Source organism: Struthio camelus, chromosome 6 (genome assembly GCF_040807025.1).
Source record: "Struthio camelus isolate bStrCam1 chromosome 6, bStrCam1.hap1, whole genome shotgun sequence".
In the NCBI taxonomy this organism is placed as follows: domain Eukaryota; kingdom Metazoa; phylum Chordata; class Aves; order Struthioniformes; family Struthionidae; genus Struthio; species Struthio camelus.
This window is the reverse complement of record NC_090947.1, coordinates 4412673-4433442: the sequence shown is the minus strand read 5'-3', so window position 1 is coordinate 4433442 and position 20770 is coordinate 4412673. Positions and strand designations below refer to the sequence as shown.

The window sequence follows — 20770 nt, the reverse complement described above, 5'->3', positions numbered from 1 at the left end:
TAGCTACGGGGCTGAGCGTAGCTCCAGCAGGAGGTGCAAATGGCACAGCAGGGCCTGGGGCCGGGCAGCTGGAAACAAGGAGCAGGACCCACGAGCACAGTCACAGCAAGGGCCCGCTGCACAAAGAGGCATCGCGCTTTTTGTATTTGGGGGGGGGGTGGGGAGCAGGGGACCCCATTATCTTTTGGGCACCCAACACGGATGCTTGCACCCTTCTGCGACATTAGCATTCACGGTTGCTCTGTAACGTAGCAGGCAGAGCAAGGAAGCCAAGCACCATTGCTAAAACTAGCTATTGCATCAGTTCAAGAGCACAGCACTTCCCCGAAGCATTCCAGCTATTTTTTATTACTATTTTTTTTTTTATTAACATGGCTAGTATTTCAAATAGCACAAAAATCAAGAGCAAACATAATAAAACCCTATTTAAGCCCGCCAAAGAGAATTTGACCGTTTGATTCCCGTGAAACCGTCTTGGCTCCAGCCTTATAAGGACGCAAACAAGGGTACGAGATAAGAATTAGCGTTCCCACACCCCAGTTTCTTACAAACAAAACCCAATGCAAGCCGAAACGTTTAAATTCAGCCAGTGCCACGCCGTCATTTCAGAGGCAGAGGGCTAAAACATCCCCCAAAGCTGTCCCATCGGCTTTTGTCTAACAAAAAGTAGATGGGACGATACAGGCACTTTTTTTTTCCCCCCTACGTATAACCGAACCGGCCCGAGCTCATCATTGGAGTCCAACTTGATGTGGGCACTTTCTTTTTTAAGAAACAAACACACACACATTCCTCAATACGTTGATCGAGACCCTCACTTTACTTTTCCCGGGAGCGTGGTGGTGGGGGTGATAACCCAGCACCCTTTTCCCCCAAAGCTGGGGCAAGGACATGCAAAAGGGCCCGCTGCATGGAAATAGGAAACAGGGTTTAAAAAGCCCACCCCAAGCCCCCCCCCCTTTTCTCCCCACACAGACGATCACAGCAAGGAGAGGCCAGGCAGAGATTTCTCCAGCCTCCGTCTCACAGCGTCCCGGGCTGCTCCTGCAGGGCTCTGCACAACCCGGCGCAGCCCTCGGCACGTCCCGGCGACCACCAACATCCAAACCGAGCCCCTTCCGACCAAAGGGTGCGTTAAGATAGATACGGCAGGGCTGCAAGGGCGAGTGTGCGCTTTTCCAACCTTCCCCCCACCACCTTTTTTTTTTTTTTTTTTTTTCTTTCTTTCTTCTTATAGGTAATAGCAAAAGAGTGTTTCGGAGGCAGCCGGCGCAGGGCAGGGCAGGGCAAGCCACACAGCGAGGCCGTCCCAGGAGGCGGTTCGTGTGATGAGGCGCTCTGACCTCAGCCCGGCGGACGCCAGCTGAAGCAATCTGGATTTCATTTGCAGCGCCGCCGCGGCCGGCCCCCGTGCTCCAGCACAAGCTGCCTCCTCCCGCGCCGCTCGGACCCGCGGCCGCTGTCTCGCCAGGGGCCAGAGGACTTTCGGTACCCTCTGCTCATCCTCTTGGTGCCGCCGAGGAAGGAGACGGAGGAACAGGGAGGACGAGAGCCACCATGAAGCAAGGGTGAAAAATCCTCTGGTGGGAAAACTCTGGGAATAAGCAACTTCTCCAGGTTTGCTCAGGGGTAAGTGTTTCTTTCTGCACCGGAGCGCCTCGTAGCCCGAGCTCGCCTCCCTGCCCGGCTCTCGCGCTGAGCATCCCCTCTTCGTGGCGGCTATTCTTTGGGGAGTTTTCAAGGCATTTTGGGCAAACGCACTTCCCTGCCCTGAGTAATCTCACTCTGGCAGAAAAACTAGCCGCAGGCTTTCACAGCTCTTGGAGAAGCAGGATCATGCTGCAGCCTTGCTCATCTTGAGCAGGTCCAACACCCTGGGACCCTCTGAGAGGCAGCACAGGTGCGCAGCAAGCCCCACCAGCCCTGCCCTGGCCATCAGGCAGGGAATTAGCACCAAGCCATTAATTAAAAAATAGCGAGCAGAGGGTTTTTTTTTTTTTTTTTTGCCACCACAGGCTGGTGTTCGCCTTTGATGCCTCGAAACTATTGCAGCAGCGCGATCTGAGACGGGACAGGGAAAAGCAAGTGCCCAACTTAGATGCTCCCAGCTGGGGCAAGGGGCTGGCAGGGCAAGTAGTCCAAGGAGGGCACATAGCAGTCCACAGCACCCAAGGAGGAGTCTGGGTGAGGGGTGTCCCTGACACTCGGCCAATATCTCTTGGGTTTTTTCCCCCCACCTAAAGGGAAGGGCTTTCCAACCTTGCCCAGAGCTGCTTCCCTTCTCCCCCCAGGATCGCTCCCTCCTGCCTTTCCCAGCCTGTCTCCTTCCTCCACCCCGGGCTCCCCCCGCCAATGCTTTTGCAGAGGAGGGTCGCTGTGACTAATCATGGAGCCACCCCACTGCGATCCCTCCCGGTGCAGAGCCCTGGCTTCCCAGCTGGAGCCCAGGGCAAGAAACCCTTGTGGCCAAGTGGGTTTCCTGACCACGCACGGGGGCCAAAAGTGGCCCAGCAGAGGGGGGCCAAGCTGCTCTCGTTCCAGCGGGTGCAGTGGGAAACTTGCAACTCATTTCTGATCCTTGCGATGATTCATCTCCACTCTCCAAGGAGGAATGCTGCATTTTTTTTTTCCCAAACCTCTGTCTCTACCCCATTACTTTTTGGTTAAAAGCAAATTATACTTCAATATTTGTGGTTGGGCAATTACTGTGCTGAAGTAGGCCTGCTCGTGGGACACAATCACCCCATTTGTGAGCTTTTCAGAGCCCTGGCAGCAGTCTGTGATGCAGCTGGGAAGCTGTTGCAGCAAGCTAGGTGACTTTTCCAAGGGCATTTAGGAGCTCAGTGGCAGAGCAGAGATGTGACTTTGCATGTCCCAAGCACTACCCCTCTAGAGATGTTGGTGCAAGTTGATGTGGCTCACATAGCTTGGGGAAAATAGATTTTTTTAAAACCCAACTTTATACCCTCATTCCACCCAGTTCGTTGCCAAGAGGTAAACCATCACCAGGCATGTAATACCATTTCAGAAACAGGAGTGTAGGGCAGCATGCACACTGCTGCTGTCCTGCATCATTCATTCATTCTGTGCATATCCTTTTTTTTGGCAGTCCCCATCATTTCCTTTTTGTTTTTTTTAAGCCACATTTGCAATTTCCCCCAGTTTCAGGGTGAGCTAAACCCATTCCCACTGTATTTCTATATATCCAGGAGAAAAACAGCATTACTTTCAACTTTTCCTATGAGCCTCTCCGGAAACGGGAGGGAAGGCAACATCTTGTTACCCATGTCAGTGCAAGCTCAGAAAACGGCACAGCCGTGCCAGCCTTGGCTTTTTCCTCCCCCTCTCAATGCGCTCATGCTTGGTTTTGCCCCCCAGGAACAAAACCTGCCACCCTGTCCACCATGCACAGCACCAGCTTTGGCTCTAGGTGGTATTTCATGCCCATTTTCTGCTGTGAATCAGCAGTCGAGTGTTGCCGCTCCACATGCCCATCACTTTTTCCACCTTTTTAAGGCTCTGCGTTCCACATTAAGAAGCCGAATTGTTTGGGCAGAGAGGAGCTGCAAGGCTTAGGTTACTTTTTATAAAGAGTCATTGATCTTTGAGGGAGTTCCCTAATTTTTTCAGCAAATACTCCCTTTCCTCCCATGACTACTCTATTTTAGTCTCAGCCTTCAGATGAGGCAAACCACCAGATTTTAAGCCACAGCACACTTTCAAGAGGAGAAATTCCCTCCACCATGAGTGGGAATTAACCACTACCCTTCAGGTCTTTTTCCCTCAGGCTTTCAACCAAGAGCAGTATGATATGTTTGCAATGAGTCTCTGACCTCAAAAGGCAGCATTCAGCAAAACAACACTATGGAAAATTAGGTTGCAAAAAAGGAAGGTTTTCTGCCATCCTAGTCTCATTGGTTTTTACTGCTCAGGTCTCAATCTGTAGGAGGAAATGCTTTCAGAAGCAGCCCTTAACCTAACCACCCTCACATTTAGAGGGCCATCAACACCAGATGGCAGCAACATTAATGAAAACCCTTCCAAAGAGCTGGTGTAAATTCAAGTGGCTCCACCAAACTCCTTGGAGCCATGAATTATCTCATGATCTATCCCATGCAGCTCATCATTAGACTCTAGATGTCATCATTGGTCTCTAGGAACAGTCTCACTTCACTCTGAAGCTGTTGAACAAGGCGAGATTTGCTGCTGTGATATGGAGAGGTCCTAGAGGCTTTGGAGGCTTATGTCCACCTTCAAGGTTAACTGAGCTACTTCTTATAGAAAAATCACAGCATTTAGCCTCTGAGGTGCCTAAATCACTACCAAGAGCAGGTTTTGGCTAAAATTTTCCCTGACTGGCTGACAACTGAGAGATTTTGGGCAGGAATCATCTAGTCTGCTGCCCAAGCGGTCCGAGAGGAAAGCACAGGGCTGAGCAGATTAGGCCGCTGGTCACCTCCAGAGGGCAATCTGTGCTGCTGTGTCCCCCACAGCAGGATTTCGGGAGCAGTCCCTGCCCACTAGCCAGTGAAGGGAGCTCACTGGGCTACCCGCACCCAGAGGTCCTGCTTCTGGGGTGCTCAGGTTCGGCACAGCAAATCCCACCCCTACTTGCAAAATGATTATTTTGGGAGGCTGGTGGACACCTTGGAGCCTCACGGCCTTTGCTGCTGGCTCCCAGAGAGGAGTGTAACAGGCGACAGCAATTTGTGGGTATTTCAGGAGAAACAGTTTAGGGCAATTAAACAATCAAGTTTAGGGGAACAGGGTTGAGAGGCATGGTCTGGGGAGATCCCCATAAAGCAGACACCCAGGAAGGCAGGGGACCCTCATTTTTGAAGCCAATGTGCCCGGGGAGCAGGTTTTGAGGGGTCTGATGATGTTCTCAGCACCACATTTCCCATGCCTGCCTGTGAGGCAGCACTTTATCTTCCACTTCGTCCTGCCTTACCTCCTCCTGGAAAACCTTGTCAGGAGCCAGGCCTGAATCCACATCCTCCTTTTCCTTCTCCTGGCACAAAGGGAGTTGCCCACCTGCACGCACCCGGGATTTATGGCCACGGTCACACTACAGGCTCCTACCCAAGGGACACCGCTTTATTCATGAGCCTGAAGGGCAAAGCAGCACAACCTGCCCTTCAACACCATCCCAGGGAGGTGGCAGCTGACAGGGATGCATCTCAAACATGAATTGCTGATTTAGGGCTTCCTGGTCATCACATCCCACGAGCCACTTCTGCTCTGCTAGTCCTCTCGTCTGGAAATAAGGCAACATTAGGGTAGGAAAAGCCTCTAACAGCTCTCAGGCTCTCTGCGCTTTCTGTCATAGTCCAGTGGGATAGCATCAGTGCCTAAAGCAATGCACAGCCAGGAGTCTGAGTTTAAGACTATTTTGGAACTCTTTACCTGCCCTATGTACACATACATATATATATACACACACACACACACACCCCATTCATCTCTGGCTCCAGCATGTATATACTTCCCCTCCTTCCCAGAGCCCAGCTGAAAGCATATGCAATGAATCAAAGTGATATGTAACAGCTGCAGTGATTTTCTTCTCTTGCCTTTTATGTTTGGCTTTTTCAAGTCTAGTCATCTGGTTTGCACTTTTTCAGATTTTATTTTAACTACACTCTAGTGAAAAAGAGAGAAGGTCAAAAAAAGGCAATTTTAGAAAGTGAATTTTAAGCATCCACTCAAATATGAAATTATGTAAAACGTCAAACTTTATGCACAGAGAAGAACGCAACAGGCACAAAATAGCTGCTGGGGAAAATATTTAAGGAAATCACTTCATTGCACTAGTGGTAAAAATGATTGCCTTTTGAAAGTGTTATTAGTAACAGATGTACATCGTCTGATGAAATGGAGGGCATACTGTTATATTAAGGGGTCACTACACACTATATATACTCTAGGCACATGTAAAAACTCCAGTTACCGAATACTACACAAGCTAATCTTATAGCACAGGAGTTATTAACAAACTGTTTCTGCAGGTTTTGATACCAGTTCTTAGCAGTCCAGGAAAATGCTTTGCGATCCTAAAGGCAAAGTGGTTCGGGTTTTCAGCCCGTCTTTCAGCTTGTAGCGTGGCTATACCAAGAGCTTCATCAAAGCTTTCCCAAGCCTGGGAGAAACTTCCCCCCCCCCCCCCCCAACCCCCTGCAAATGGGAAGGGGAGGGGAACAGTCTCAGGATGCAAGTAACCTGCCAGCCAACCTTTCTTTTCCACTATGGTTGTTTGGAAAAAAAAAAAAAAATCACCTGGGCATTAACATTTTGAAACACTGAAGTCAGGGACAGTTTTTGCCATAGCAAACACTCTTTGCAGCACCCAGCACAAGAAATCCCATTCACTCATTTATTGCCAAAAAGAGCAACAAGCTAAAAAGAATAAAACAGCAAAACCACTGGCACTCTGGCAACAGCTCGGGAGAACAAGAGCTAAGCGAGAGAGTTGTTATGAATGCACGTCCCCAGCCTTGTCCTCCACCTTCTGCAAGCTGGTGCCACCAGGCCTTCTTCTCTAGACCGTGGCATTTTTGGGACACAAAGCAAGCAGCAGGCTGAGCTAAGCTGGGCAGCCCTATTACTTTTGCACCACCTACATAATCCAAGCTATACTTAATCTCAAGCATCCAAATTATAAATATCACCTCATTTACTGCATGAAGCCTACTTCTTGCACTGAGCCAGAAATCTCACTGTTGACTCAGTCAAACCAGATCAGAGCAGCAAAGTCTTCCAAACCAAAACCCACCCCAAAAAGTGCCTTACCTCTGCAGAAACACTGCCATCTTTGCTTCTTTTCCAGGACAATAACCCCTTCAGTCACTATTTCTTGCAAGCCTCTAATACCTTTCGCACTGCCAGCTTCTCCAGAGCTGGCTCTTAGAGCAGGAGCAGCTGCCGGGGTGGGAAGGTAAAGGAGGTAAACCTGATAAGGAACACCTGTGCTTAAAGACAATCTATGAAAGAATTCACCTCTTCCCACAAAACTTGCCTCCCTCTCTTTCTAATAACTAATTCAATATGCTCTCAACTTCTGTGATTTTTTACGGCAGCTTTGGGGAAATGTGGTGTTAAAAGTCCTCTCTCTGCTCCTAGAGCCGTGCCAATCGGCAAAGACCTCAGCTTTCGCAGGACCAAAACTATGATTATTGGGGTCGCAGACAAAGCTTCAAAATAGAGCTAGAGGCCTCCTGAAGGCTAAAATGAAACAGAAGGCAAATGAGAAGAACAGCCAACTTATTGCTCTTTGAAAAATACATCATAGTTTTCAGCTGGCCAGGACAAATAAAACAAAGCCGGGATAGATTGTTATTTTAATATACTGTGATATGCACGTTTATCTCATGGTATCTTGAGGGCTGACTCATGACGCTTAGATGTTTGGGTTTGCCAAGATGGAAGTACGTAAAATACAGCCGGCGGTTTCTGCACCTGGCGCCGGAGAGGAAAAACCCCTGGGAAAAGCCAAGTGTGGCCCAAAACGTAACGGAGATGGGCTCAGCCCCAGCTATTCCCTGTGCTCCCCGCTTCAGTGAGGGCACGCGACTTCTTTGAGGGGTTTCTTGCAAAGCAGCCCGGAGCTGTGCAATGCAAGCAGCCCCTCCATCTGCTGCCAAATTCGGGAAACCCCACGCAACAGAAATCTCAGTCCCCCGCCGTGTCCCGGGAGAGCGCGAGGGGCTGCGGGAGGTAAAGGGGCGCTGCAGGCAAGGCAAAGCTTTTCCCCGCTTTCGCCTTGCCCACCTGGACCCTGAACTCCTTGAAAGTGGGTCTGGCCAAGTGTACGAACATTGCTTTTTTTTCCCCCCCTACTCCGCCACTTCCCAAGGTCCCTGGCCCGCAGCGTTGCTTTTTGACCTTCCTTCCCCCGCGATGGTTTGGGAGCAGCTGGGATAACACACGGGCCTTTCATGTGCCTTTACCTCGAGTGCTTTGAGTAAAAGGGCAGCGGAAGAAGCCACGTTACAGCACCGAGCACGGGGGCAAGGGCTGCACATATTTTAGCTCTCTCCTCGCCCGGGCCCAACCTGCCCCGAACAAACACCGCTGAAGTGCCTTTCATAACACCAGAGAGAGTTGTTTTTCTCCTCTGCTGAGTTTCATGGGCTGTAAACAGCCCTGTAAGATTCTCCGCAGCTGCTCCGTGTGGAAACCAAAAAACCCAAAACGTTCGCTTTGGTCCGTAGCGTACCTTTTATTTCACGTTTTGGGTTCGTTGCTAGTAGCGATTTCACTCCCCGTTCTGCCAACGGACGTTACAAGGGGAGCACGGCTCCAAAAAACCGGCAGCTGGTCCATAAACCTCTTTTGCACAGAGATGTGCTAGCTGCTGGCTCTGGACGCCCGTTAGGTGGGTCTCCACCTGGTGCTATTAGTATTATACCAACTCTGGGAGGGAAAGGCACGGGCTGGCATTTGCCCGATTCATGCTATCTGGTTTTAATAAACGCTTGTGTGAAAAGCAGCGAAGCTGGAAGGAGAGATGAGGCCCCACATCCTATTCAGAGCATCTGGCAGAGCAGATATTGCTAACCCTTTCTCCCGAGGAGGCCGAGAAGCAAGTGCAACTTTAATTTTCAGCAACCGATAGCAACCAAGTGGCAGTTTCAGGCTCTCTACTATTCTCTGGGAAATAGAGAAATTGCTCCCGAACGTCAGCAAGGGCTGCTGAAAGCCCAGCTCATCATCCCTCGTCTCCTTTTAGCCAAAAAGCACGCTGATAGCCCTGAAAAGTACGTGTGCACTGGAACAGTAATCATCTGCTCAGAGGTTTATTTCTGAATTTTCAAGAATTTAAGACACCTAGACCTATTTCCAGCTATGCCAGCTATTGTCATCTGTACAACTTCCAAGGCTTTGTTAAAAAACATGTGATTCTTCTCACTAATGCTCACTTCCATTGCGTAGGACTCACTGGGTTGGTGGAGTTGACAAGGCCAGTAATCAAAAACTTCAGTTTTTTTTTTGATGATAACGTGGTTAATAGCTTGATATATTTGAATCTCCTTTGGCTCCTTTGAGTAATTGAACTCCTTGTGGGGAATGAAAAGCACTAAATCACTACGTTTGCTTTGGGGAGGCTATTCTTTCAGTTAAGCAAGCGTTTATGGGTTTAAGCTATGTAAGCTTGGAAAGGAGTATTAAATAATAAATTGGCCATCTCTATGACAACAGATACACAGCTTTCCTGAAAGAGAGATTGTTTCAGAAGGTTTGCCCGGGGGATCGCAGATAAGAAAAAAAATCACATAAGTTACATTTTGGCTGCGACGCTTTCAGACATTATTCTTGGCGCCCTTCCGAAGTGTGATGAGCCAGTGCAGGTTATTCCACAGACAGGGCCGGAGGCTTGAGGGAGGCTGTGAGGTTTTTTTGCAAGATGCTCTCCTATACAGTCAGAATATGCAGCTCAAGGGGTCCTGGAGCAACAAGGTCTCCATTGATACCTTTGCAATGGCAGAAATCTAGGTTGACCTCTCTCCTATATTAGTTATGACCCTGGGGTGCCATAGGCAAAAAGAAAGGTGCCTAAGCCCAGAAAGGCGATTAAATGACCACTGTGTGAATGGCGGTTCCTCTTCCAAAGAAACGCTTGCTCAAATGCGGCACCTGGCCTTGCTAAGCTCACGCTTCGCTGCCAAAGCACCACCAAAAGCATCATAAAACCTTTCCTCACCGTCTCTCTCTCTCTCTCTCTCTCCCTCTTCCTCAGGTCTCACGTTCAGCGCTTAGGAAAAAACTCAAATAAAAGGAACCCAAAAATAAAGGAGCAAAATGAGGAAATATCGACATTTGCCCTTTGGGGCGATACTTTGCCTCCTCCTCTCAGGCTTTTGTCGGGTTGATTCGCAGCAGCAAGCAGGTAAGACGGGACTGCTTGACACGACCTCTCCTCTATGAGACCATACTGCTAGTTCACAGTAAAACCTCTGCCTCGTCTGGTTTTCATATGCATGTTGGTGACCTGTTGTGATTTACCTTGAGCTCCTCAGCTCCTGGTCAGCTGAGGGCCATTTTCTACCCAGGCCTTAGATAACTCACGCGTTACCTTTTCCAAGCATGTCACTAGCCGGTGGTGGCCGTTTGGCAACGCTCTGCGTGAGACTAGGGCTTCGGACGTGGAGGGTTTGCGCCCGGTGTGCCCCTGCAGTGGGTTTTCTCCATCCTCGAGTGATGGAGAGCCCTTGCTGGGGGGGATTTCGACCTCCTTGCATGCGTATGAGCACGGGAAAAGAAAGTGCATTTTGCGACGAGAAGAGCCCTGCTGCCCCGTGGCTGCCACTGAGCTGCAGGGAGGCTGTGTCAGGTTTTAGTAGGACATGCTGGCTTCTTTCGGACTATATTGTATGTCACAGGGAAGTAAAATGTGTAGAAAACTCACTCCAGCTTACAGGCTGCTTGAACTAAGTGGTTTCTCCTTACTCAGATAAAGCCCCTGACCCAGCAAAAACACCCCAGGCCACGGGTGACTTTGGTGCTTGAAGCTGAGCGAGCCCAAATTTCCCCGTGCAGTCACGGATGTGCTTTTTCTGGATGGAGGGTCTGGGAGGGGAGCCGGGGAAGGACGCCTTTCGGGGAGGATGGGCGGCCGGCTCCTCTCGCCAGGGAGGGCAGGTTGCATGCAGTCCCTGGCGTCCCCTTGCCTGCGCTGGCCGGCACTCGCCCGGTGCAGGGGGACGCTTCGCCCTCCTCTCCCGCCGACACAGAGTTCATCACTGCCTGGTCCCCCCAACGCTTTTCGTTTCGCTCCGGACGCTGAAGGGAATATAAGTTGCACTTTTGTGATGTGAAAGAGGCCGTCGGAGGAATGCTTGCGCTGACCTGTAGAAAATCCTAAACCCCATCTGTTTTTTTAAAGCTGGCAAACCCGTTGCTGTGGCTGATATAATATTTCTAGTGGATTCCTCTTGGAGCATTGGAAAGGAACATTTCCAACTTGTTCGAGAGTTTCTGTATGATGTTGTAAAAGCTTTAGATGTGGGAGGAAATGATTTTCGTTTTGCACTGGTCCAGTTCAGCGGAAACCCCCACACAGAGTTCCAGTTAAATACGTATCACTCTACCCAAGACGTGCTGGCCCATATCGCAAATATGCCTTATATGGGGGGAGGCACCAAGACTGGAAAAGGATTAGAGTACCTAATCGAGAAGCATCTCACTAAAGCTGCTGGAAGCAGAGCGAGTGATGGCGTTGCCCAGGTTATTATAGTGTTAACGGATGGACGATCCCAGGATGATGTGGCTCTGCCATCATCCGTCCTTAAATCGGCCGATGTAAACATGTTTGCAATCGGAGTGCAGGATGCAGTGGAAGGGGAATTAAAGGAAATAGCAAGCGAACCCTTCGATATGCACCTTTTCAACCTAGAGAATTTTACTGCTCTCCACGACATAGTTGGAGACTTAGTGGCAAGTGTCCATACCTCCATGACTCCAGAAAAGGCTGGGGCCAAAGGACTGGTTAAAGACATCACAGGTAATGGCCAACTGCTGTGCTCTGTCATTGCCATGCTGATAGCTTTGATCAGCATGGGGATTGCTGGGGTCGCTATGTCTAAAGCTGGTGTAGGAGCAGACTGAGATGGACAGTCCGAGGTCTAAAAACAAAGGTTTGAAGAGTACGGCCATGTGTTTGTAGCTACAGAGCGTGCCGCTGTTTGCAAGCTGAGCTGAAATCCCTGCCAGACCTCCAAGGTCATGCTGTTAGGAGACAGCGCAGAGCCCTTTGGCGGGAAAAGGCCCATTGATGGCCACCCTTTTGCACCTGGAGGAGCAAGCGCAAACCCAGCAGCTTAATCACACAGCAGCCCGCAGATTACTAAATTGCCCCATCATATCCACTCCTGAGACAGAGAGATAGGAAATAACCTCCTCGGCCATGACGATAACTCTGTAAGACCCTGACCAAAACATCTCCAGAGACTGAGGTTGCTGCTGGCTGCAGAGAGATGGGGAAGAATGTCTCTGCATGGCCTGTAGAGGATGTAGGTGGTGGGGTCTGGGCAATGCAAAGACCTCGTGTGCCTGGTCAGCTCCAGATCATCCTGACCACGCACCTCTGAGGTGCTGACAGGGACAGGCAGTGCTGTTGCCCCACAGCATTGTGGCCCCTTTGATTTTTGGCAACAGCTGCTGCTAAGCCCTGCGATTACAGAGGCAACCCAGCTGCCATGAGGGGCCTTGGGAAACCATAGTTTCGCTGCCAGCGCAAGGTGACTCTGGAAAGTCTCTTTCTATTCCCTCTTCTTTGCTGAAGATAGCAGAAGTAGCACCTGCTTAGAGCAGTTAGGGTGAGAGGTACCCTCACGAAATTACTTTTCTGAGCTTGTCCATGAATCTTTCATCTCATCTACTTAGAGAAGGTGTGTGGCTTGAGATCCCTTTTACAATGCCACTTAAACACCTTCTTTGTAAGCTGATGACTTCCTCATAGCAGTGCGGGAACCTTCCCGTAACATCTCTACAAGCTACTTTGGCTTCAATGGGTCTGCAGTAAACTGAATTTGCCTGGGAAAAATAAGCCAGTCTTCTTCCATTCCTGCTCTGTTTATGAAATCCCAGGGTGCAAAGGGCTGTCAGAGCGTCTTTGTTGTATTTCAAAACAGAAGTCCGAGAGATCAAACCTTTCTTTTTATTCCTGAGACTCCATCTGAAGGTCAAGAGCTGGCGGGGTGATGTGAGGCAATAGCAGTGTGACGAGGTGTGACATTAATCCCCTTGTGTTGTCCTGTCTGCTTAACCCCTCGCGTCCGTCCCCCGGGCACTGTCCGTCACTGCATGATCCCGAGCAACACGGAAACACTGTGCTCACGTGTGTTTTTGTGCAAAGTGTTTGACAGGGCAACTAGACAGATCATGTGAAAACCACAGCGAAGGAGAGCAGCTGCTCCAAAGACATGACATAAGGTTCACCAATTCTGAGCAAAACCTGCCCCCGTTGGGGTAAAACAGACGCTATGCCCCGCGTGCTGGCGCCACGGCGGCGAGTGTTCAGCAATTTTGCCCTGAAGGGCCCCAGTGCTTCGCCGTTGAAATCAAAAGGGGAATTTGACCTTGGCGGCTGGCTGAGCTCCTCTGGAGCACACCGGCAGGTGACCAGTTAGCCCACAAGTGTCCTGAGCCACAGACATCTCGCTAAAGGCTTTAAGGGCAAGGTCTCACATCATACACACCAAGGAGTATTTCGAAGTCCATTTCCACTAAGAGATAGTAGTTGCAAGCATTTCCTTCCCCGTCTATGAAACGAAATTTAAGCTACTTCAACTAGTGCGGTTTTGGCCCTGTGTGATTTACAGGGGCCATCTGCAGAGTGTTACTATAGCACTGCTGTCACAGGTCCTAAACATTGGAAGATACCACATAGTGGGCAAGGCATGGTACAAATAATTGTTTGCCTAAGAGTTTAAGAGGTCGTTTATTCAGCTGATAACTCCATGTGGCACTAAAATGTGTGGAAATGCCATGGATGTTACACTAGAAACAAACCAAAGAGTGAAGCAGAAATTAAAAAAGAACAACAACAACAACAACAAATAAACCCATAGTACTGTAGCATACCAACGCTGTCGGTCTGTGACGGTCCCCAGAGCTGACTAGCGCAAGTATGGAAGTCAGCCCTGAGTTTGCCCTGATGTGTACATTAAATCTGTCTGTCTCATCTGACCCTCTTTGCTTAGTTGTATAACAAGCATGCTTTTATTTGTCCTCCAGCACTGGCTTGTTCCATAAATGTGCACTGAAGTACCAGGTTTTGTACGGTGATGACAAATTATCCAACGCTCACATCCGTTTCATATCCATTTTCTCTTCTGTGGGCTCTACCCATGCTGCCATGATGACGGCCATCAGCCCATTAAATCTCATTCCTCAAAAAGACAGTCAGGGTGTCTGACCAGAGCTGGAGGCAACCGCTTTGAGATTTTTCTTTGTTTCATATTATTAGGCGGAACGTGTACGTCACAACCCAAACTGGCACGTTAAAGCCAACCATAGGCACTTTCACAAATTTCGATTTAGCGATGAAAAAAAATCTCTGAGGCCTTTGCAATTCTTAACCGCTTTTATGTGTTTAAATGACATCGGTAACTGAGTCCTCCCAGCTCAAGGAGCCGAGAACGGACTGGAGAGCCTTTTCCTTTACCGTTACGTATCTGAATCGTTTGACAGCATTGCGGTGCATGAAAACATTTACGAGAAAATCAACTGAAAAACGACTGACCCTACTGGCTAATAGCAAAAACTGCAGGGCAAATTCTTGACCTTGCTAAAGTAAGTGCCAGTTTTGCTACTGGTTTCACCTGTGGCTTTAAAAAGCTGCGACTCAGACCGGCTTTCCAGGCACGACTTGTCAGTCATCTGCAAGTGGTCTCAAATTTGTTTTGCTGCCAAGATTGAGGAGCTGTAGCATGGACACGCTTGCACATGCTTTGGGGGCTTTTCCCTCCATACTGCATGCATACAAGTCTTGGTGACGTTGATGGCAAATGCTTGAGCAAAAGGAGGAAGAGCAGACACCAGGGCATTTTTGGTCTGCTTCGGTAAGTCTGACAACAAAAAATGCTTCCCTCCAATAAGCATGTTAATGCACATAAAAGTTTTGTTGGGTGTGTATATATTCTCAGAAGATGTTTGTGACCATCTGGGTATGGGCACAACAAAACGGTTGGATAATTGTGTCATGACTGGTTTCATCACCCTGTTTTAACCTGATTCTGCATTCCTTGATTGAATATCCAGCGTCTACATGAAAAATGCAAGCCAGACCCCTCTAGCAGTAATCTGTGCATCTTTGTGCAAAATGCTGGACACAGGTTTTGTGTGGCAAAGGTTGACAAATGGGTAGGTCACCTTGCTGCACATATACCCTTGTGCATATGCTGGACAGCGGGTAACAGAGTTACAGAATAAGAACAAGAACCCCAAACTTTCCAGTTAGTTCCGAAAAAAATGCATTCAAACAGTAATCGCTCAAGGTGGGAAAAGCCACTACATTCAGCTGCTGCTTTGAAGCAACAAAACAGCAGAACTGCAAAAAAAAGGCTGAAACTTTCCACGTGTCCAGTAAATACTGGCTGAAAGTAACATTTCAGTGTTCACATGACATTTGTTTCAGAAGCCTGATTGGATTTTTTTTTCAAAAAGACTGCAATGAGGAAAACCTCCTACGAATGCTTTTGTGGTCACCAACTATCTTCATGATGAATTGTCCCCCAAATTTACTTTTTTCTTTTGGCTCTCTCTGTCTGTCTAAATGTTTAGGCAATATCGGTTACTAATGGAATGGCTCTAGATTCTCCAACATTATGTTTCGTAGAGTTTCCTCCTCACACTCCAGAAATGTTGACTCCTGTGTATCTGTAGCCTTGAGCTCGGGTTGTGTCCAGACGCGATGGTCTCTTGTGAAGCAGATGCTGGGTCTGGTAACTCATATTCAATCAGAATGCAGAACTAAGAGGCAAAGTTCACCTCCTTAGTGAACACGTGTTTTGTTTTCTCATTGTCGTGTTTCTTACTGGTTTTCCAAGAAACATGTCAGAACACTGTACAACTGCATGTAATCACTTGTTTTAATGCTTTCACCTTTTGCATTTCTTTTTTTAAAGCTCAAGAGTCTGCTGACCTTATTTTCCTTATTGACGGATCAAACAACATCGGAAGTGTCAATTTTCAAGCCATACGTGATTTCCTTGTAAATTTGATTGAAAGCCTCAGAGTTGGAGCTCAGCAGATACGCATTGGGGTGGTGCAGTATAGTGATCAACCCAGAACCGAGTTCGCTTTGAACAGCTACCCCACAAAAGCGGATGTTCTGGCTGCAGTGAAGGCGCTTAGTTTCCGTGGTGGCGAGGAAGCTAACGTTGGTGCAGCACTGGAGTTTGTGGTGGAGAACCTCTTCACCCAGGCGGGAGGCAGCAGGATAGAGGAAGCGGTGCCGCAGATTTTAGTGCTGATCAGTGGTGGAGAGTCTAGTGATGATATCCGAGAGGGCTTGTTAGCGGTGAAGCAAGCTAGTATATTCTCATTTAGCATTGGGGTCCTGAATGCTGACAGTGCAGAGCTGCAGCAGATTGCTACTGACGGAAGCTTCGCATTTACTGCCCTGGATATCCGTAACCTTGATGCGCTTCAAGAATTATTACTGCCAAACATTGTTGGAGTGGCCCAAAGACTCATTTTGTTAGAGGCCCCAACCATTGTTACCGAAGGTATGTATGTCTTTCTAGACTGTTGCATTTTGATGAAATGAATGCGCTTTTGCACGCTTTAAAAAAAAAAAAATTTTTTTTTTTTTTGCAATGCATCTGTCTGGTCTGGTTTTGGAGAAACAATTAAAAAAGAAAAACACTCCTGGAGCTAATGTGCAGATACTGGTTTGCCCCATGGGTTACCTTTTGGAAACCATAAGGTTTTGTTTCAGTAACCAGCATGGCAAGGAGCTTTAAAGGACACAAGCAGAGCATGAAAAAAGCTCATATAATCGTTATTGTGGTATCTAAGCACCCCGGAGTTAAATGCTACAGCATGTTCAGCTCTGAAAAGATTTATGTCACATAAGCTTACGTTATTTGTCAGTGGTCAGTGTCATCCGAATCCTCTAGGAAATTAGACTGGGGAAGCTAATTGGGATGTAAAATGGATCCCTCTTTTGAAGGGTTGAAGTTACCAATTTTAAAGTTATCGAGACAGTAAAATTGACTGCCCAGTAGAAACTGTGCGTTAACCTTGGAAAAAGGGCGTGATTCCACTCGGAAACCTGTAATGTTGAACTTAAAAACAAAACATCCCATAGTTCTTCTGGAAGGAAATCCCTACCTTGCTAACTTAAGTTTCCCTTCAGTCCCAAAGCTGAATAAGTTTGCATCTTTGCCTGAGGAGCAGAAGATGTGGGTGTCAATATTCCACTTAGATCACTTTGTCGATTTACATCCTCACTGCGATTATTTCTGGACTTACATTAACTTGGATACAATTGAATAATGAACACCTAGTACTATGTGCTGGATTTACGGAGTGTGCAGTATTTAAGAGTTTTGCACCTTCAATTTTATGACTAAGTTACATTTACCGATGGAGAGCTTTATGAAAGGCACAACAGGACATATTCCAAAGGGTCCTGGGAAGAGCAAGCCTGCAATTCATGCCTGTAATTACCAGCACGCTTAACGCAAACCACAATTTTAGGGGTCCAAATGCCAGTTTGGAGTTCTGTACTTATTGTTCAATTCCTGATGTGTGTTGACACATAAAACTGCATCCCAGATGTCTTTACTAACCTACATCTAAACATATTTGCTATCCCATGGCTGATACCAAAGGGAGCAATTGGCTTAAAAGATCATTTTGCAACCTTGTGCTGATTATTCTGGAAAAACATATAAAGAACTTTTGCTTATGACACCCCCAAAAGAACCATATTTAGCTAAACAAGCTGAAGCATGTGCGTCTAGCTAAAGGAGTGCATGTCAGGACCCATAGAAGTCAACAACAAACCCCTTTTTCTGCCCCACTGACTTTAACGGTATTTAAATCCCAGTAGCTGGGGCGTTTGCAGAAGGCTAAAAGGATGGGGATCTTTAGTTTAGAACTACTTCCAATGCTTTAAGCTTTTGAAATTGAAATGAATTTCTGCTCAATTATTTAATCAGAGAATGGCATGATTGAAAACATTAGTACATTTTGTTTCCTGTGTACCTGGATAGCTTTCATTCACAACACCAGTGCATTTGTAGAAGGCCCTCCAATAGCATCAGCCTGCATAATCACACATAGTTGTATCTCCTAAGTACAGAGAGAGAAGTCACTATTTTCAAAGGAGTTTTAGGGCATTTCCTTTGCCTAACTTCCGTGGAAGTGCATTTGGATCGGGCTGCTAGACTCACACCCATACTTTGAAAGTTTGCAGTGTAAAGCACAGGTCTGAGACAAGTCAGTGCAGCCCAGAAGGGCTTGGCCCATCAAGATGCCCAACGTTCCCGTGCGATGCAGAAAGCAGAAGCCCTCCCGCTGTGCGTTCGCCCCCCCGCCTCTCCCCGGGATGAACAGCTCTCTAAAAAGACCTCTCTGCCTCCCCGCTCTCCTTTAACTACTAGGGAAACATGGATGATTTGCTTAGATTAGATGCCTCACGTAAAAATAGTTGAGATGCTAGCGATGAGAAGGGAAGCAATTCAGGGTTGGAGGCGAAGGAGATCCCCTTAGACACTCATCCCCAAGGAAACACAACAATTTCCAGAGTCAAAGATAACGCTTTGATCCAAAATCCTTTGAAAATCCTGGGAGCCATCAGCTTCATCAGGCTCTGCCTCAGCCTCTAAGAGATGCATGCAGCCTTCCCTAAAAGTTTTTACTTTAATTGTGTCCATTGAAATTAGCACAATGGGAAATTTCTTCTCGTGGGTTTTGGTTTCAGTTCTTGCATTCCTCTTCTATAAGGAAATGTAATGCAGAATTTGACAGCTGCAAGTGGAATTACTAGCGGAGAGAGTTATTGCTTCTTGGCCTCCCTCGTCTTTGCAAAGTCCTTTTGATGTTTCCCACAAACTTCTATATAAAGTCAAAAATTTCCAGGGTCTCCATTTTTGGGTATCTAGCTGCTGACAAGCTATGGAAGCGCTTTTGGACTTCTTTTCTGGATGATACAAAGCAGGGATTTCAGGCGTTGTTAGCCTTTTGCAAAGTTTCCTGTGTTCAGGCCTCTCCTCGGAGTAATTGAGGAGGCAAAAAACCTGACCGGGAGAACGAATATTGGAAATCTCATGGCTCTATAAAGTGAGTTAGTTTAAACAAATCCTTGTTGCTGTGTGAGTAGCTATATTTTGACTGCCTAGGCCATAAATGCTTTTACTACAAGCCACTGACAGATAAAGTGAGGCTGTGGCTCAGGGAATGCATTGCCACAGAGACAAGAGCAGCTCTCATGCTCTTTGTGCATGGTCCTATCACCTCATGTCTAATAGCACAACAGTGGGCTGCTTTCTCGAGCTGCAAATTTTGACAATCCTGATGCAGTCCTTGCTCAAACAGTTTCCAGCGGGAGTCTCTGAGGGGCATTTGCAGAGACGCGTGCTTGCCTGCAGAGGCAGGTCTCTCAAAGGTCTCTCCACAGTCCCAGGGAGAGGGGGCAGCTGAGTCACAGAAGCTGACTTCAGCTCTAAATCTCTCCTTGGGGTGGCCCAATCTTATTGCACTAGCCAGTAACGAGAAACCTAACCGAGACCAGCCTCCCCAGGCAAAAGTTGGCTTTTGCGAGCATTGCGTTTTGTGGCCAGCTGGGAATTGTCCAAGAGAGGACTGAAGCCAAATCTTTGTTCTTTGTTCAAATCCAAAGCAAACAGCATCCATGCAGAGGAGCTCTGTCGGGCTAAGGGGCTGCACTTTTCCACCCGCGACACGACGGAGGGTATTTGCTACTACTTGCCATGAGCTGTGTGAGATGCCATTGCTTCTGGGTCTCCCTTTCCCACGCTCCGCATCTGTGCACTGGGCGTAGCAGTGACCTGATAGGTGAAGGACCTTCCACCTTGGATATTAGCCTGATCTCAGGAGCTGTTAGGCTGCCCAGTTTGAGGATGCTCAAAACCACTAGTAGCTTTTGAGTATTCTGGCCATCCAGGTTGAAGGCAATACCTTGGTAAAAATACTCTTTACTCTCAAGTCTTCTGCTTCAGTTGCCTTACATTTGCTGTTTTAACTTGATGCAGAGAAATGAAGTTTAAGAGGCTTTAAAAGAGGTGGAAGTGAAAATTATGAACAAATGCCTTTCTTATCCATTTTAATTTGGGTGGAGAAGACCCTCTTTGATTTTCCACTTGCTAATGTTGTGAAAACACAACATTTACAGGTCCTGAAAAAACTGTGTTAACAAAATTGCCTTAATCATATTTTTTTTCCTGATTTTGGCCACATTTTCTATTGATGTATATTTTCAGAGCTCTCTTGAAATCAGTGGTGTTAAACAGAAAATGTTTTTTAAGCTTCTGGACCTCAAACTAAGGTCTGATCCAATGTTAACCAGAAACAATGCAAGGTTTCCTTTTTCACTTCGATAGCATGAAACTGGGTAGATGATACTGTGAATGAGGTCCTTCATAATATTGGCTGTGGCTCACCACTTCAAAGAATAGCTGTGGGTTATTTAAAGAGTGGTGCTAGGAGTTTCTCCCATAATGATCGTGTATAATGTTTTTATTATAATGACCGCTTGACCGCTGGTCCTGTTAATATTTACTGTTGCATATTGTATTTGCTGTATTAAATACAATGGTGTATTGGTTCCCGCGCCACACAACACATTTTTCCCCCTAAACTGTCTTCTTCCAAACTTGGCCAGGGACCTGGAAACGTACCTAGTTGTGCTCTTTCTGCGTCCTGTGCCATCGTCCATAACAAAGTTTCAAAGATTACAACCTAGGGGACCACTTTTGCTAAAGATATGACAACCAGGAATAGGATTCAGCTCTTCCATGGCTGGGCTAGCTGTACCAAGAAAAATCATATCTTGTTTTTGTTAGATAAGGAATAAGATATAGGACGCGAAGACCCACGGTCCAGGTATGTTGAATACGTTGCGACTGTTCTTTACTTCTGTAATTACTCTTGTGAACCTAAACCTTTCACGACCAAGTCCCTCTCGGGTGAAATTATTATGGCTCCACTGTGGACAGAGGAGCATCACCTGTTTATTTCTAATGTTCCACCCGAGTACAACATTTTGCCTTTTTTTTATTTTGAAATATACATGCATTTTAAA

At 47.4% G+C, this 20770-nt stretch overlaps 1 protein-coding gene across 1 annotated transcript in view; it reads left to right on the top strand.

Annotated features, from left to right (window-relative positions):
• The first annotated feature begins 608 nt into the window (after positions 1-608).
• Positions 609-20770, top strand: part of COL6A3 (collagen type VI alpha 3 chain) — a 67607-nt gene continuing 47445 nt past the window's right edge. The window contains exons 1-5 of the mRNA XM_068947788.1: positions 609-1129; positions 1238-1629; positions 9734-9883; positions 10880-11497; positions 15624-16226. Of these exons, the coding sequence (XP_068803889.1) occupies positions 9796-9883; positions 10880-11497; positions 15624-16226 (1309 nt within the window). The 5' untranslated portion in view covers positions 609-1129; positions 1238-1629; positions 9734-9795. The remainder of the gene's footprint in view (positions 1130-1237; positions 1630-9733; positions 9884-10879; positions 11498-15623; positions 16227-20770) is intronic.